Source organism: Haliotis asinina, chromosome 15 (genome assembly GCF_037392515.1).
Source record: "Haliotis asinina isolate JCU_RB_2024 chromosome 15, JCU_Hal_asi_v2, whole genome shotgun sequence".
Classification (NCBI taxonomy): domain Eukaryota; kingdom Metazoa; phylum Mollusca; class Gastropoda; order Lepetellida; family Haliotidae; genus Haliotis; species Haliotis asinina.
The window spans coordinates 42,768,203-42,785,872 of NC_090294.1; the positions used below are offsets into that span (position 1 = coordinate 42,768,203).

The 17,670-nt window shown below is 37.3% G+C and overlaps 1 protein-coding gene across 5 annotated transcripts in view; it reads right to left on the reverse strand.

Moving 5' to 3' along the window:
* Positions 1-150: 150 nt before the first annotated feature.
* LOC137265274 (dematin-like) overlaps positions 151-17,670 on the reverse strand; it is a 124,062-nt gene continuing 106,542 nt past the window's right edge. Inside the window, exons 4-16 of one of the 5 annotated variants that reach the window (XM_067800630.1) lie at positions 13,918-13,980; positions 13,124-13,271; positions 11,600-11,620; positions 9,346-9,396; positions 8,619-8,840; positions 7,682-7,942; positions 6,183-6,281; positions 4,907-4,998; positions 4,707-4,755; positions 4,032-4,072; positions 2,597-2,704; positions 1,362-1,433; positions 151-345 (exon numbers count right to left, since the gene is read on the reverse strand). In XM_067800630.1, the coding sequence (XP_067656731.1) occupies positions 232-345; positions 1,362-1,433; positions 2,597-2,704; positions 4,032-4,072; positions 4,707-4,755; positions 4,907-4,998; positions 6,183-6,281; positions 7,682-7,942; positions 8,619-8,840; positions 9,346-9,396; positions 11,600-11,620; positions 13,124-13,271; positions 13,918-13,980 (1,341 nt within the window). In that variant the 3' untranslated portion in view covers positions 151-231. Of the gene's footprint in view, positions 346-1,361; positions 1,434-2,596; positions 2,705-4,031; positions 4,073-4,706; positions 4,756-4,906; positions 4,999-6,182; positions 6,282-7,681; positions 7,943-8,618; positions 8,841-9,345; positions 9,397-11,599; positions 11,621-13,123; positions 13,272-13,917; positions 13,981-14,698; positions 14,777-17,670 lie in introns of all 5 variants that reach the window. The other 4 variants (XM_067800629.1, XM_067800632.1, XM_067800631.1 and 1 more) reach the window with 4 other exon arrangements.

Consider the following 17,670-nt stretch of genomic DNA (forward strand, 5'->3'; position numbering starts at 1 on the left):
ATGGGACTGCTTCTGCAGAGTTATTCCCCTTTTCACCAAGGAAGCAAGTTTGGAGTTATCTCCCTTACACATACCGCTGAGAAGTGTAGTGAATGTCTCTGCCGATTTATGGGCTACTAAAGGCATATGCACAGATGCAAATAGGCTTGCGGTTGGACGTTTGTTATTTGTAACAATTCCTGTGATTGGATGATAGATGGGTCCTGATGGTGCCTGTATCTTAGCAGCATCTCAGTACAAATGTTGTTTTCTCTTGATGTCATTCCTCTTCCATTCTGCTAGTCTATAGAACTTATCTTTAGGCATTTCAAATATACTTTGGAATTCTTCATCATTTAGATGAATCTGAAACAGAATATGAAACGATTTGAAAAAAAGTTAAACGCACTCTCATACTAAGAAAAATATATTCTTCAGTCTTTCTCAAGGAAAATATTAAAATATGTGACACAATCTGAACTGGGATTTTCTGAATATTTGTCTTTTAATGACTATATATTTACCAAAATGGAAGTGCACCTGAACATTGGCTAAAAGTTATGCAATATATTGCAATACAAGTATCTGTGTTGTGGAATGTATTGCAACATATTGTCAGCTAAGACACTTGATAGTGACTGACAGTGATTTTTACATGCAGATCTAATGTTCTACACACTAAAGCAGCAAACAATCACCTCAGTATTGTTGTCATGGATACAGGGGAGATAACAAGCAAGAGAAAATTCTCTTCTTTGCTTCTGCCATTCCATTTTCAAAGTTAAACAGTAATGATAGCACATATCTTTCATTTCAAATGACACAATTTTCAACGAAACTTTAATCTTTTCTTTTCACAGTATATACCAAGGGGCAAAACAATTATATATGGGAGTGTCATATTAAGTGTTCATTGCAGCTTACTGTTCATTCTGTGCAGTTCTATATGAACATAAATGTCATGTTATTTTTGCCATTAAAAACCTAAACCTATACATTTGTAATTTCATGTCAAAAATTGAGTGAGTGACTGAGTTTAGTTTTACGTTGCACTCAGCAATATTCCAGCTATATGGCGGCAGTCTGTAAATAATCGAGTCTGGACCAGACAATCCAGTGACAAACAACATGAGCATCGATCTGCGCAATTGGGAACCGATGACATGTGTCAACCAAGTCAGCGAGCCTGCCCACCCAATCCCGTTAGTTGCCTCTTACGACAAGCATGCTCGCCTTTTATGGCAAGCATGGGTTGCTGAAGGCCTATTCCACATTGAGACCTTCACGGGTTAAAAAATTGAGCAAGAGAGAAGAAACAAATAGATATTAAACTAAAACGCACTTTTATACTCTATAACAGACCAATTCAACTTGTTCCTTACCTCTAAATGGTTAGTATCTACGTCTTTGGGCAGATCAAAGTTTGTTATCTTCAACTTCTCATATGGATAAATCTGAAACACGAGGCAAAATTTTCACTAGTGTTCTTATGTAACGTGTGCTTATTGTTGTCATGATATCAAGCTGTTTAACTATAAATCCTTTCATCACAACCAGCAGTTTCTGAAACAAAGTCACATGACCTCAATATGTGATCATCTCCAGAAGGATCTTGCGAGCCAGATACTGTCTTGTGAAAACTCAAACAACTGAGCTGACAGTCATGCCTGGCCCTCTTCTAACATACAGCCTGTTAATGCCGAAATATTCCCATGTATTACAAAGGTATTATTTTATTTCCACAAACAGACTTCATGAAGTATTACTGTTTGCTTTTTATGAGACCTTGGAAACAGCTGTCGGTTCATAAAGGGATGTAACTCATTCCAGAGTGACCCCATTTTTAACTGTCCCTAGAGATATGACAATTTTTGTGATTATTTCATGAAATACAGATTCTAAAGTTAAGTTCTGAAATGTTGTTCATAGCAATGTGCATCTGTTTTTCTTTAGCACATCCTGAATGAACATTCCAGCCCAAAATGTATGTGTGTACAAGGGTGTCAGTGTGTACAGGTGTGTGTCATGTTTACTAGGGATTCTGCCTGTGTGTGCTGCTGTGTAAGTGCATATGAGGTGTGAACAGGTGTGTACAAGTGTGTGTCATGCTTACTGGGGGTCCTGCCTCTATGTGTCAGGAGTTTCAGTATGTACAGGTATGAGCAGGCGTGTTCAGGTGTGTGTTTTACTGACCCAGGATTCTGCCTCTGTATGTCAGGTGTGTCTGTATGTACATTTGTGTGTATTACTTTCTGTCGGATCTGCCTCTATATGACATGTGTTTCAGTATGTACAGGTATGAGCAGGCGTATACTTACTGGGTATTCTGCCTCTGTATGTCAGGTGTGTCAGTATGTACAGGTGTATGTATTACTTTCTGGGGGTTCTGCCTCTGTATGTCAGGTGTGTCAGTATGTACAGGTGTATGTATTACTTTCCAGGGGTTCTGCCTTTGTATGTCAGGTGTGTCAGTATGTACAGGTGTGTGTATTACTTTCTGGGGCTTCTGCCTCTGTATGCCAGGTGTGTCAGTATGTACAGGTGTGTGTATTACTTCCGGGGTTTCTGCCTCTATATACCAGGTGTGTTTGTATGAACAGGTGTGTGTCATGCTTACCGGGGGTTCTGCCTCAGTATGCCAGGTGCTCTTCTGCAGCTTGAGTAATGATATGGAAGGACCTTCGTACCCAGATACACCACTGATGCCCCACACTCGTGGCTCTCGCTGAAACATCCACAGAGCTCACCACATTTGAAACACTTCTCACAGGCTAAAGACATTTTCCACACATATAGCTACAAACAGTCTATCACTTTACAAGGGTATGACCAACTTATGGCCACTTATTGCACTCAGCAATAATACAGCTGTATGGAGATGGTCTGTAAATAACTGAGTATGAAATACATGGCAGCAGTCTCTAAATAATCAAGTCTGGACCAGACAATCCAGTAATCAACAGCATCAGCATTTATCTACACAAGTGGAATATGCAGTCTAAGTAATCTTATCCTCAGTACTTTTCGTTACACTCCACTACTGAGTCTAACAAAACCTTATGGGAGGTCGCGTCAGGTAACCTTTGAGGTTGACCAATCAGAGCACAGCTTAAAGTGCATGTTCGCACATACCTTTTGAAGTTTTTATCTCGAAAAGGTTTGTACCAGAACGATTCCGAATGATATTTAGCGTACGCTCGCTTCCGAGTGATGCAACGGCGTCAGGTACAACCATGACAACGCTGAGTAAACAGCCACTGGAAATGGTGTTTTTGGCAATATTCAAGGATGTTATTTTGTGGAAATATTAGCTAATGGTAACCATGTCAACAGAAACCCCAAAGCGTATATACTGCAGGTCAAATAATTGTGTTATATGCAGACTTTTGTTTGTGTTGAGATCGGTGTCAGTGACCTGAATACTTTGAAAGTCCCTCTGATCCCTAAACAGTAGCCGTTGTCTGATTGGTTAAATCTATTTTACCATCTCGCATTTGATTGGACAGTCATTGGTCGCTCAAAGGTTACCTGACGTGACCTTCTACTAGGTTTTGTTAGACTCAGTGGTGGAGTGCAACAAAATACACTGAGACTGAGTTTACTTAGACTGGTGGAATACGATGCCATGTGTCAACCAAGTCAGCGAGCCTCACCATCCAATCCCATTAGTTGCCTCTCACAACAAGTATGGATTGCTTACGACAAATTCTAACCCAGATATTCATCGGTGCCATATAAGGCCTGTGTGAGTTTAATCATGCTGCCTGACTGAGCAATAAATACTCCAAAATTCACCGCCTTGATTAGCACTTCTATTTCATCTCTGTAATGACTTCAGCCCAGATGCAAGGAAACATCAAAAACCAGTGAGAATCTGTTTTCACAGACATGACTAGCAGGTCTCTGGACTGCTCTGGAACAAACTTTGCATATATTTCTTGAATGATCCCCTTGACTGCTTTAAACAAGATAATGTTTCAGAGTGGACAATTTCCATATTAGGGAGAAGCATCTACAGCGCAATAAACCCTCATAATACTAATGTCACCTACCTTGGGGACACCATCAGCATTCAAAGTCGATGAAGGTGTAGCTGTGGGTACAAGAAACCTTGATTAGCATGATTAGTGACAGGATACTGTATATTACCCCCATGACCCTTAAAATCAGTGTCAAAATTGTACATTTCCTACATAAGCCAAACCCCCTGCGATGCAGTCCTAATCGTGGCCACCCCTGACCAGTTACCATCCTGGATGTAAACGTAAGTATGTTTGGTGAAAATAGTATCTAATAAGGATATTACCCATAAAGTGGGGCATAATGTGGTTTAATGCCACAAAGAGCAATATTCTAGCTACATGGCTGTGGTCTGAAAATAATCAAGTCTGGACAATCCAGAGATCAACATGATCATCAATCAATGCAACTGAGATACGATGGCATGTGTCAGTGACATTGACCACCAATCCCAGTAGTTGCGTCTTACAACAAGCATGGGTTGCTGAAGTGCAGTTCTAACTAAGGACTTCGCTGGTCTAAACTACCATGGACTTGAACCTTGTTTGGGAGTTTTATAAATTTCGTTTCAGTACCAAAATAGATTAAATAGATAACAGAAACACAGAACTTGAAATTCACATCACAAGTGCTACTGAGAGACAGTACTACTGAACTGCTAATTGTCAGTATAGCCAATATGTCTGACTATGAGAGGTTATACTCACTTCTGTCTCCGTTCTGTGCCGACACGTTTGTGTTTATATGGTAGATATCCTGTAAAGAGCCACAGTCAAGTCTTAGACAGCAATTAGACATTTTCTACATCAACTTCAACCCACTACTCATTAAAAGTGTTGATATTTTCTGATTGATTAAGGATATGCCTTTAATATTAAGAGACACAAAGAATTGTAATATGACTTACAAATTCATCTCTAGCACCAAAGAGACCCGAAAGTGGCAGAGTTGCTGCCCTTGGCGCCACACCATAGGACGGTCCGTAGCCTGGCTTGGGTGCTGAAATGGACACATGGGAGTTAGTATGGGAAATATGTATCACATGGGAAATATATATCACACTGCCTTTATCTGGACCAGGGAGGGCAGTGGGTGGGCAGCGAATTAAATTTGACTTTGCATCAAATATTTCAACTAAAATAGTAAGAAAAATCAGGAGAATAAAAAGAAACCATTACCATCAAAGTTCAAAGGTTACAATGTAGTGTTTACCAATAACATCTCACCCCCTGACAAATCTAGCAGATTTACTGATGGTCTATACAACCTGCCAGCCCTTGCGTCCAGGTGTGTATTTCACAATGACTTTTACTGACGTCATGTGACATGCAACACCTGTTTACTGTCTATAAATTTTACATAATGAACAAAATAATTTCAGTGCCTATTATAAGAAATGTTAAATATGAAAAAGTGTGCTTGATTTTTATTCTGTGGGTCCCGTGAATTTTTAGTGCGTCAGACATCTGAAACTTACAAGACCCAATGTCCTGTTACATTGAAACACCTTTAATGAACACAGTGCAACTACTTAAATCCAATTTCGCATCTGTAATGCCTAACAGAACAGGATATACAGCATTGACAGCTAACAAATTACACTTCTATTCATTTACTCTGAAATGGAGATCATGAAGATCTGACCAACATTCCAAATAATGTCAGCATTAGGAAAGACTGAAGAGAACTTTGACCCCAAAAAAAACTATCTGCGTGATGCAAGGATTCTTCTCAACCGATCACATGTCAGCTTTCCAAAATGCTATCTGCGTGATGCAAGGATTCTTCTCAGCCAATCACATGCCAGCTTTCCAAAATGAACACGAAGACTACCTCAGTAGTGCACTCAGAAAAAACAACCCCCATCAAACATCCACAACATTTTCGCATGCTTATAATTTCCAATAAAACTGACCCCTAATGTTCATTTTCAAGTCACACGAATCACGTGAGGTGTTCAGAATGTTTCACTGGTTTAAAAAGCCTTGATGCTGACTGACTGATCAGAAAGTATCACTTAATGTGACCTCCTATGATCGGATGTTCAGACGTCATATCGTAGAAAATGATCATGTTTTTAAGCTTAAAAACACTATTTCATGATCTCAAATAAATGAAGTAATTACAACCAGAATGTAAAATCCCTATGAATCATGTGACATTTTACTGAAATAAATCCTCACTCTGACTGTAGCCATAGCCGATGCCGGAGAGAGATCGGTAACCACGGATGTCGCTGTCATCCCATGCGTAGCGAGGTCGGTCAAGGAATCGAGAAGGAGCTGAAACAGGAAGTATCAGAATTAGATTCTTTGCTTGCTTGCTTGCTTGCTTGCTTGCTTGCTTGCTTGCTTGCTTGCTTGCTTGCTTGCTTGCTTGCTTGCTTGCTTGCTTGCTTGCTTATATGGATGCTGTATATATTGGACTGTTATAATTAAGATATTTCCATGTGGTTATCAGTACTCATATGCAACGTCATAAAATTTATTTATTCCCAAAACAATAATGTATGTAATAAGACAACATAACGTATGAAGGTTCATAGTTTTTCCCATCTGGAAAACTCCACCATACTAAAATCATATAGTAAGGTTATTTAGCACGTTCAGCATTCCAGCAATATCACCATAAATAGGCTGCACAAATTGCACCCACAAAGGGAATTGAACCCAGACTCTTCAGCATGACCAGTCAACACCTTAACCACCTGGCTACCTACTGACATGCACACGGTACTGATGTGTACATGTATTGAATTACTCTAAATACTTAGATAGACTTTAAACATCATTATGACCTCTAGTCCTGTGGCAAGGATTTGTGTATGCATTTATGGGAGATAACTCATATCTGACTCCTAACCTCCATATTTCAGGCATGAATGAGAAATGCAACAATTTCTCCTACACCACAACACAACCCTTCATTTAACAAGTAGTTTTCAATGCTGATAGAACCATCTGGCAGCTGTGATTGGATGAATTTGTGTAAGATTGTTGTGTCTGTTTTTAAAATGTACATGTACATGTTAAAGGCTTCCTTTAAAACATCTATAACAGAATAAGATTTGCTTTTGAGAAACCTCAAGCTTCCAGAATTTTTACTTTGATCACGACACAAAATATGGCTTACATTGCTATAGAAATTGGACAAAACTTTTAGACATTAATTTTCCTACTGACACAGTGGTATATGATCCTGTGCATAGAGCTCAGGTCACAAATCAGTTAAAGTTGAGCAACACTGGGCACAGACAGTGTTCAGATGGATGACCATGTTTAGCAGCTTGACTCCTGAAAGAGTTTCTATTACTTCAGTACTGAGCCTAGACTTTCAAAGCTCTCTTCATGCTAAGACAGTCATAAGTGCCAATCACTAACATTAATTTACAATTATCTTAGCACTAAGAGAGCTTCAAAAATCTAGGTCCAGCACCACAATGAAGCACATGCGGTACACTGGGCAAGTGTGTTTCTTTAAACTTACCTGTTCACCCAGCAGAACATGGGTACCCAGTGGGATGAGTCATGTGACTACTAACCTTCATGCAGCTTGGGTTATCATGGGTAATAAAAATCAGATCATACTTGTTAGAACTACGAGCATTCACCTGGTGAATGGAATTTAGCGCATTATAAATGCACTTATTCTTATTGTCATTAATACTATCATTATTACTTACAGGCAAACATGGGTGACTGGAACCGGGTGCTATATCGGGGCACGTATTTGGCACTAGGGACCCGAGAGGAGAGCCAGGGGTCCATCGGCTTCTTGGGAAGAGACTTTCTCTCCTCAAGCTCCTTGTAGATGAGGGAGCCAATGCCAGACTTGTCCTTCAGCTTGGAGATCTCCTCCAGCTCACGCTCGAACTTCGGATCCTGCTGCACCTCCTCCTCCTCATCTTCATCCTTCTCGCCCCGACTTCTCCGTCGTTCCCGCACTGAAACATGACCACATGAATCAACATATTCACTATTCATGTGAGTGAGTGAGTGAGTGAGTGAGTGAGTTTAGTTTTACGCCGCACTCAGCAATATTCCAGCTACATGGCGGTGGTCTGTAAATACTAAAGTCTGGACCAGACAATCCAGGGATCATCAGCATGAGCACCAATCTGCACAAATGGGAACCAAGTCAGCGAGTCTGACCACCTGAGCCTGTTAGTCGTCTCTTATGTCAAGCACATTGAAAAACCCAATCATCAGTAAAGCTGCCTTCACATGGCAAAACTTGTTGTAGAAATATTTATAAGCTGTCAAACCAGAGCTTTCACACGTCAAACATATGTTGTCAAACTTTTGTTTTATTTGATTTGCGCAATGTCTCTATCATGTGACAGTTTTGTTGACTTTGATTGGCAGTTTCTGAATAACACAAGTTTGACAACACTTCACAAGTTAAACACAAGTTTGACAAAACTGAGAGTTTGATGGAAAAGTTGTTCAGAATAGAGACCAATCCTCTTTCTCGGCAACAGTTTGACACTTCTGAAACTGGAATGGGTGGCAAGTTGTTGGAACGTTCACACTCTAAAACTCAAGTTTGACAACATGTGCTGTCAAACTTAAATTTGTTGTGTTAAGGCGGCCTAACTGCATCCAAGCAGTTGAACTCACAGATCTCTGGTAGAATGGCTGCTGGGGAGGCAGGTCCTGGCCAGTCATCCCTCTCGATCTTCTCCACCTCGTTAGGCGCTGGTCGCTTGCCCCCTGGGTAGGTGCTCATCCTGACTGCCTCCGAGTTGCGGAGGCTGCTGGGAGAAGAGCTGCGTCGCACTTTGACAACACGCGTCTGTCCCGATGCCAGAGCCATCATCCCGCTGCTCCCCGATGCTGATACTGCAAGAGTGACAACATACAAAACTACAGAACGAAAAGAATTGTGCAGGTCCATTCACTGTCTTTAGGAAACGAAACAAAGTACTGGTGACCCACTATTTACATTGCTGTACAGTAAAATTAAGATTTCATTTAACGCTATGTCTATTTGTAGTTGTAACATAGATCTGGAATTAATCGAATCTGTGTGATCATGAAGATCTATCTACACAAGTCGCAAACGATGACATGCATCAACCACTTCTGAAAAGCATGGGCTGCTGAAGATCAATTCTAACTCAGATCTGCATAAGTTTGCTGATGTGATGCATTTACCTCTACATTACAGACTTGTCAGCTGAATTCAAGAATGCTTCATTTCTTTTTGTCATCAGTATGTTTATCTAAAAATGATATCAAAAATGATCTCTAACAAAGGATCAAATTAGAATTTTAAACAGAATGACTACATTCTTTTCAATTTTCACATAAGAAATATGTTCAATAAATAATTTCAAGATCTTACTTTTTCTGGCTTTGAGAAATTCTGGTTTGTCGCTTGAATAGGAGAAGTTAGCTGAAAATACAACAGAGAGGAACATACAACAACAGAATCTATCAACAACCCTGAACAACAAGCAAGATTCTCATCTCTGAATTCAGTTTAAACAACAGTATGATGCTATTACCCTGCCATGATAAATGATGATGTGTATTTTAATCGATATTCTCATTACCATTGTTGCATACCAAATTGATCATTTCTTTAACTCTAAGAATACAAGGACACTGCATGGTCAAGCATGACAAAAATAAGTGTGTACTCACAAATACCACTAAAAATTCACAAAAAAACATTTTTACTGAAATTTTGAAATCAACATTATTATTTCCTTATGCAGCTAAGATGAATGTTGAGAATCCAGAAAAAACTCTTACGTTTCTATGGAGACAGAGACGCTCTGAGAAGTATCATCTAACCGATTACATAATCCAGTACATGCATGCATTTGTGCACTCCAAAGATGAACATATCAGATACAGAAGATGAGTTTCATAGATTTCATACGTGCTTACGTGCTTAAGTTTTTGTCTGGAATTTCATATTTTTTTGTCTCCTTTTTCCATATACATTTACACATCTTCTTCCATGACTGCCGACATGCATACAAAACTATCCATATCTTTTAATTCTGAAGGCCAAAACTTATAAATATTTCCTGCCATATATCATAAATTCTACATTTTAAATGAAACAAAAGAATACCATTTTCAGAGCTCCAGATACAATTTCTAGCCATTGTGTTATGTCATTCAATTGTTTTCAGTTTCATTGAGTTATTGCATTTTTTATTTTGATGCTGAGAACAATGCATGAATAACCATTCCATAGTCTACATGTCATTATAAAAACAATACATTAATTGCCATCTTTGAAAATATCTTTCATAGAGTTCTCATCAAAGGGGACTTGAACTCACAGCCAACTTTCCGATTCATGCCTTTCCCTTAACAGCAAGTATCATCACTCTTCTACCCAGAGTTCCATGCGGCGAGCCAGCATAGTATCTGTGCCACAGGCCAGAAAGATGTGACGATTCCTCACATCTTACACAGTTCATTCAATATAATGTGCACATTTCATAACTGTATTTTGATTATATATCATTGTCAAAATGGTTCAGTTTCACTGAGAAATTATCCTAAAACGTGTAACACTATTTCGATTTGCGCAGCGATTCTTTGTATACATGGGTTGTACGGCTCCATGAGCTGTCATCGAAGCCTTATGGAGAGCAAACGATGCAGCCGGTTTGAAATATAAATATGTAGTGTCATAAACCTTATTGACGCAGTTGAAGAATATTTACGTAACAGTGTAATAATATAATATGAAAACCTCACCAAATCGCTTGCGTTATGCCATTCTCAGTTTATTTACGAATATGCACATTTGTTTACAAACAAGAGAAAAGTCTTGTCACGTGATATGCAAATTAGCCTGTGGCAGTGATGTTATGTTAAGTCATCGCTGCGCCGGTGTGTGGAAGTATCGTGTGTTGTGACAGACTCCTAACAGTGATCTAGACCTGATTACTATAGCAAGCAGTGCCGATTGATAATGCTTCATTTTCGCAGTTACTAATGTGTTTGGCTAAATTATCTTGCCATTTTCTAAGCTTGCAAATCAAAGTCAATGGCTTAACTGTGTTTTTGTAAGTGTGTCTAATACAAAGCCTATCTGGAGCACTGAATTCATATAATTACAAAAACATCTACATATTTCAAAATCAACATCCTGTGAATCTTTAGTATTCAGTGCTGGATATGGTAACATCATAAAAAACAAACAGTTAAAAATAAACAAAATAAAAAAATAAATAAGGATGATTGCCGTTTAGTATTTTAATGATGATATTCACGATAATCATTTATGAAATGGCATCTTGTTAGAATTGTAATTTATGATCAAACTGAAAATAATGTTGACATTAACATAATTTAATCAAAACTTTCTTACAAAAATTAGATGAAACAGGTCAAGTTCAAGTCAATATAAGTGTTTTAGTGTTTTCTAAGCTATTTGTAATATATGATTTTGATTAATGAATGTCAATATACTTTTTTGAACAATATTTAGGGCACGCACAAAATAAAAAAAAGAATGAGAGAAGAAAAAACATCTGACAGTATAATTGTCGTTCAATTCACAGCAACCAGAAACAGCAACTTTACGAAAATAATTTGACGACAATGAGGGAAGGAATTAGTCTATAAACCTTGGTAACGTCCGGGCTCGACTGAAGAGAAGAATTGAAAATGTATTTATTTCCAGATGATCAGATACACAAATCGATTCTTTCAATTTTCACATCATCTCTCAAAATTATAGACGAAAACTGTTTGAAAGATACATTTTGTTTACATGAAGGTGGTGATATGTATATATGAAACAGCCAATGATCTAGACTGTGGTTGCTATAGAAACATCATCATATGCAACAAAGATGATGTCAGTTGCCAAGGTAACTGCATCCAAACATCAATGTTTTATTCAAAATAACTGATGGCGATATCTGAAAGTAGGACCTGTAGCTCACCTTTACCCTGTATTTATATGGCAATTTGACACGAAATACCAAGGAAGTCATATTAACTTGCCAAAAATAATACCTGCTAGCAAACCTGGGTGAATGTTGTTTTATGACTAAGTGGACAGGGGTATATATCATAACAGAATATAGATATGATACACAGAACAATCAGGAATGACCACAATATACTTTTCATAGAAAGAAATGCCCATGAAGAAAAACCTGATTAAGGTAAGTGAGTATTTCCTTTAGCAAAGAATTTCTCAGTGTGTGTACCTGATATTTAACTGAACAAATCTGAAAATATACTGAATATGAAATCTTATCTCTACTCAATTGACTAAAAATAGCTCATACAGTAAATTAAAGGAAAATTGGAAACCTATCAGTGATTACAAAATAGGACTATAACATGTTTTCAGTTGATTATTAAACTCGTTTGTTGTTAAAATATGTAGGAATGGGAGAAAAAAGGATTACTTCTACAAAGTGTTCACTCTTCACACCAGAGACCCAGGTTCGATTCCCCACAATGTGTGAAGCATATCCTAGTGTCATCAAGCCGTGACATAGCTGGAATATTGCTAACAGTGGTGTTAAACTAAACACATGCACTCGCGCAAGAAGGCACAACAGAAAATGACATATTAGCACACCTCCCAAGGATGCACGTCAACATGACAACATCACTATAAGCTTCTCTTAAACAATGGAATTAAAAACTTGTATTCCAACCACACGGCCCCAAATAATAACTAACCCTGTGGTTGATATCATGAGCAAAACTCCATGATGTGACACACTATCAACCAACTGTACAAAGACTACTAACTCCATCCACTAAATTCCCTTGTATAACAAGCATAGATTACTGAGGGAACCTCTTCCATGACAGCTGACCGGAAATTTGCAATTTCTCTCAAACTGAATACTTTCAAGAAAAACGATCAAGAACCAAGAAACGCTTTTCTTCATTAACTACAATCTTCTCTCAACAGAAACTGTAAGCCCCTGGTATTTAAACTATCCTCTAATACAAAACCACTACCTTTGAATAGAGACTTAGGAACTTTAACTCTCAATCCAATCAACAAAGGCAAAGAAGAAACCATCCCTACTAATGACAACTAAAATCCAAAGCTGGATAAAAGTCTACCAACTTTGGTCTTAAAGAATCAAGAAAATCAAATATGTTTCAAATGAACCTACGTGGTCTATGATAATGAGGGGATTTCTGAGTTTCCTTAGGGTTGAGGCTTGCTCGTTTTAAATAATCCGTTTTGCTGTTCTCCAAATAACTGCCAGTGTAGAACCGACCGAAGTTCATCCCCGATTTTCTTTCCATCGAAGAATCATGCTGCAGATGTAAAGAACACATGTCAGTTTCAGGAAGACATAAAACAAGTTCTGTTAATAAGAAAGGACGCAATGGATGTATAAATGTTTGATAATGATCAAGATGGAACTATAGTTTTAGTACAAAGCAATAATCAAACCTTTCAAGAAGGAAAAAATTGCAAAACAATATGAGATGAAACAAACATCATAGGACAGAAAAATGGCTAGGACTTCAAGAAAGGTTTCAGAAAAAGCATTTAATCAGCAAAGACATTATCTAATAACCTACTCATTATACTTACAATGGCATTACAATGGAAAAGAATCTTTAATTGTACAAAAAACATACTAACATAGTTCACTACACATTGTGAATATAATTCAAGTTTTCTGGACAACACGATGTGAATGTGTGATGAACCATACCTATTTTTTTCTAAGTGAAGACTTGTTTAATCGCTGTAACTTTTAAACATTAGCATCAACTGTGATTTCTAACTAGATGCAATAAACTTGATCATCATCGTAGAAGTTGCAAAGTGTGGCAAGAAAAAAAAAAGCGCATAGTTTCCAGGTGATAAGTAATTTGCTTGCAGAGTGACTAAAGACAAGCATGAACAGATCGAGAGAAAAAGCACAAAATGTTGCCTCGTTTGTTTACAAACCTTTTTGGAATTTGACCAAAGATTTCCCGGTAAACACATCCCAGCTAATGAATGCATTAAACACTAAAAGAACGAACATGTACTGGATGAACGTCAAGCTTATCAATTTCACGCAATTGTGTCTTCGGCAATAGAAATCAAATACTGTTTGAATTGAAAATATTTGCCATGCAAGCTGCTTAATATTTGCAATTTTGCATGAAATGATAATATTTACGATTTCTGAGGTGCTCTTGCTACATGCTTTGAGCAAAATGTGGGAAAACATTATCAGATCTAAAATGAAGATGACTAACAAAACTGTCTAATTAAATCTTTCTTGTTGCAAAAACGTATATGAATGAAAATGTCAGGATAATAATTTCCATGCAAAAAATGGCACTTTTTACAAAATATTGCTCAACCTGCGAAACACATTTTTGAAATATCTTTTGTGAGCAAAATTCATTTTTTCAACATGATATCAACCATAGTGAAACAGTCTACATGATAAAATATTTTCAAAAGAGTAATACCAATCTCATATGCAAAATCCTTATTATCATAATCATGAAGATGATTAATGAATTAATGGTAACTGAATATACCACAACATCGACACAGTCACAACATGCCTACAAAAACACAAAACAATATCAATCACACTCAGAAAAAAACCCACTTTTAATCAGTATCCAATACTTTTCAAAACTGATCAATCAAATTTGCAGCTGAAACAGTGTTGCCACAAGGGAGATAACTCTGACAGAGCTAAGTCTCACCAAGGGAGGTAAGTACATACCGAGGCATTCCTTCTCCAACTGCTTGTAGTAGAGGCTGATGTTAAGGAACTAGTGGGGCTCGGGCATCGAAACGAAAACTAAACAAGAGGACAGCAAGAAAGAAAGAACTAAAACGTTAGTTCACGCTCACCAAGGGTGACCAGCAATGGTGCCAAAATGTTTCTGTCAAGGTGAAAGTTGTACTGAAATGTCTACCAAAACACTGGGTTTTATTCTCACACCAGTTACTGTGTCAGAAACCCACCATAACACTGCATGAATCCACTAAAACAATACCCATTCTCTCTTTAATATTTTTGGTTGGATGTTTATATTTACAATCTACTTACAATTAGAAACTGTCTACTTTCACCTTGACAAAAAGTAGAACAAAAATGTTCCACATAAATTCAAACCAAACCTCCACAAGCTCATTTCAAGCAACAATAAAAAGCAACATAAATATTGCCCATAAAAAAGTCATAAGCAGTGTCATTACCTGCAAAACACTTTCATATTAAAACCTTCAGCTTGCACAGACTTCCGTCATTTCCATAAACACTTTTAAAATCTGATAGCAAGGTAAAGGTTTTAAATGTGTCATATACATGACCCTTGGAGAAAAGTCATTACCACTTACTAAATATTTAACACTTCACTTCACGATTCACTACATCTTTCAGAAACTACTCACAAAAAAGTGCATTGACAAGTAAGGAAATCTATGTCAACCGTCAATAAATAAACATCCATGTTTGCCCAAAATTTTACTTTACAACAGTTATGAAAATACCAACAAAATATTTTCATTTGCTTGCTAGATACATATAAACATATTTTAAAATATCTCAAATCTTTTACAACAGGTTACATAGGACTCACCAACGTATCACAAAATATCTCGTCAAGGAATCACAGAAATAAACATGCTATGGACGGGTCCTACGGATGTTAAGGAGTCTGCATATGTCCTGTACTCCAACTATGTACAACACATGACGCACTCATCACCTTCCCAGCAATGGGATCCTGTTGGTGACACAGCAATCATTCTTACTGGTGACATTTCATGTCACCACTTGCTTCTACCTAGTGAACCTTGTCTTCAAAGATGCTTGTAATGCATGTAAAGATGTTGGTTGTTTACTTGAACATAAACATCAAGATAATACATGACTAATAATAAAAAGATTTTAATCCTCTACAGTCTCTCAACCAAACTCCCCATGTCACATCCATATATAGTCCCTGACCAAGAACAAACTCCGGATGAAGGAGTAATTACATATTGCAGAAGTTGACATTAAAATATTTTCTAAATGTGTTGGAAAAGGTGACTAAATCAGGTGGTCAGATTCACTGACATAGTTAACTCATGTCATCATATCTGAATTGTGCAGATTGATGCTCATGCTGTTGATCACTGGATTGTTTGGCCCAGTCTCAAATATTTACAGACAGCCACCATATAGCTGGAATATTACTGAGTGGGGGTGTTAAAGTTTAACAACAAACTACTTTCAAGAAAGTAAAAAGCCTGTTCATCACATGAACAAGCCTCAGTTGTCTATCAAAGATTCCAAAACCCATATTTCAAAAGGATCACAATATCCTTCTCCTTCCCTGTCTTTTTCCTCCAAACAAACATGAAATAAACAATAAATTATTAACCCTGTCATTCCAAGATTTCAAATTATTCCAAACCTGTACAAGACTTTCCTAGAGGAAAATTAAACAAGGAAAATTACTTCTTTCCTCATTTTTCTATCCATATAAGATCATAACCCCAACACTGTTTGTTTGTGCTCAATTCCACACTATATATTTCAGCAACACGACTTTGCTCTGTAAATGATAGGGTTGAGAAATCCAGTGATCAACATCACCAGCATCGATCACCCTAAAACTAATATATTTCCAAAGTGCTAGAACAATTTCCACCAGAAAAGTTCAAAGTGTCCAAGTTCAAAACATTCAAATTCTGTTAAAATAATTCCAAAACTATGACCCTTCACAATCCTCAACATTCACAAACCAGTTATTCTCTCCCTGATCATGAAGATAATAAACCATACTTCCAATTCTTCAAACATATCAAACTGCAACAATACAACAACATTAAACTGTCGTCATCACAGAGAAACCAAAACAGTTCAACTTGGCTACAAATAAATGTATCTGCAACATCAACTGCGCTTAAAAATGGGATATTAGTTAAAGTAGCACTCATCCATATGTTCGTAAATATTTTTGGTAAAAAAAAAACAACACAGATCAACTACTGGCACAGTTCCCATCAGATACCAACGACCAGTCTCAAGACTCAAGCTGTTGGCTCGCCTTCAGGTTCAAAACTCATTAATCTATTACTATATTTATAAACAATCATTTTTTTCCATGCCAGACAATTATAAAATGGCACTTTTTTATGCATTGATGACCTGCTCGCCACTTTCAAATTTACATTTAATGTTGGAATGACTGATTACTGAATACTATTTACTTAATCCAATCTGTAGAAATTTCTTTTATATTAGTCTTCACATCTGGTGAGCCTTGAGGCAAACAAGTTTGTTAACAGTCAGTCATAATATAAGTCATCAGGCCTTAACAAATGAATTATATTTTTTTCATCCATTTTTTCCCACAGTATGAATAAGCCTTTTTCTTTTTTAAAATAAATTTTGACAGCTTTTTCAAGGCATCCTTGTGCATAATAGCTTCAGCAGAAATTGGCAGGAATGTACACTGCACATTTCATCATCAGAGTTAATCAGACAAAAACTCAAAGATGGATGGCAAATGGAGGCCATTTTGAAACTGAGATGTTGGTGCCATGATAATAATTTTAACCTCTATTTGCCTAGTAAAACGTACTTGACAGTAATTTCCACGGAAATTTGCTTTGCATGTGATGCAAGAAATATTACTGCATGAATTTATTAAGCAGTACATCTGGATACATAAATCTTACAGAATTGTAAATATACTT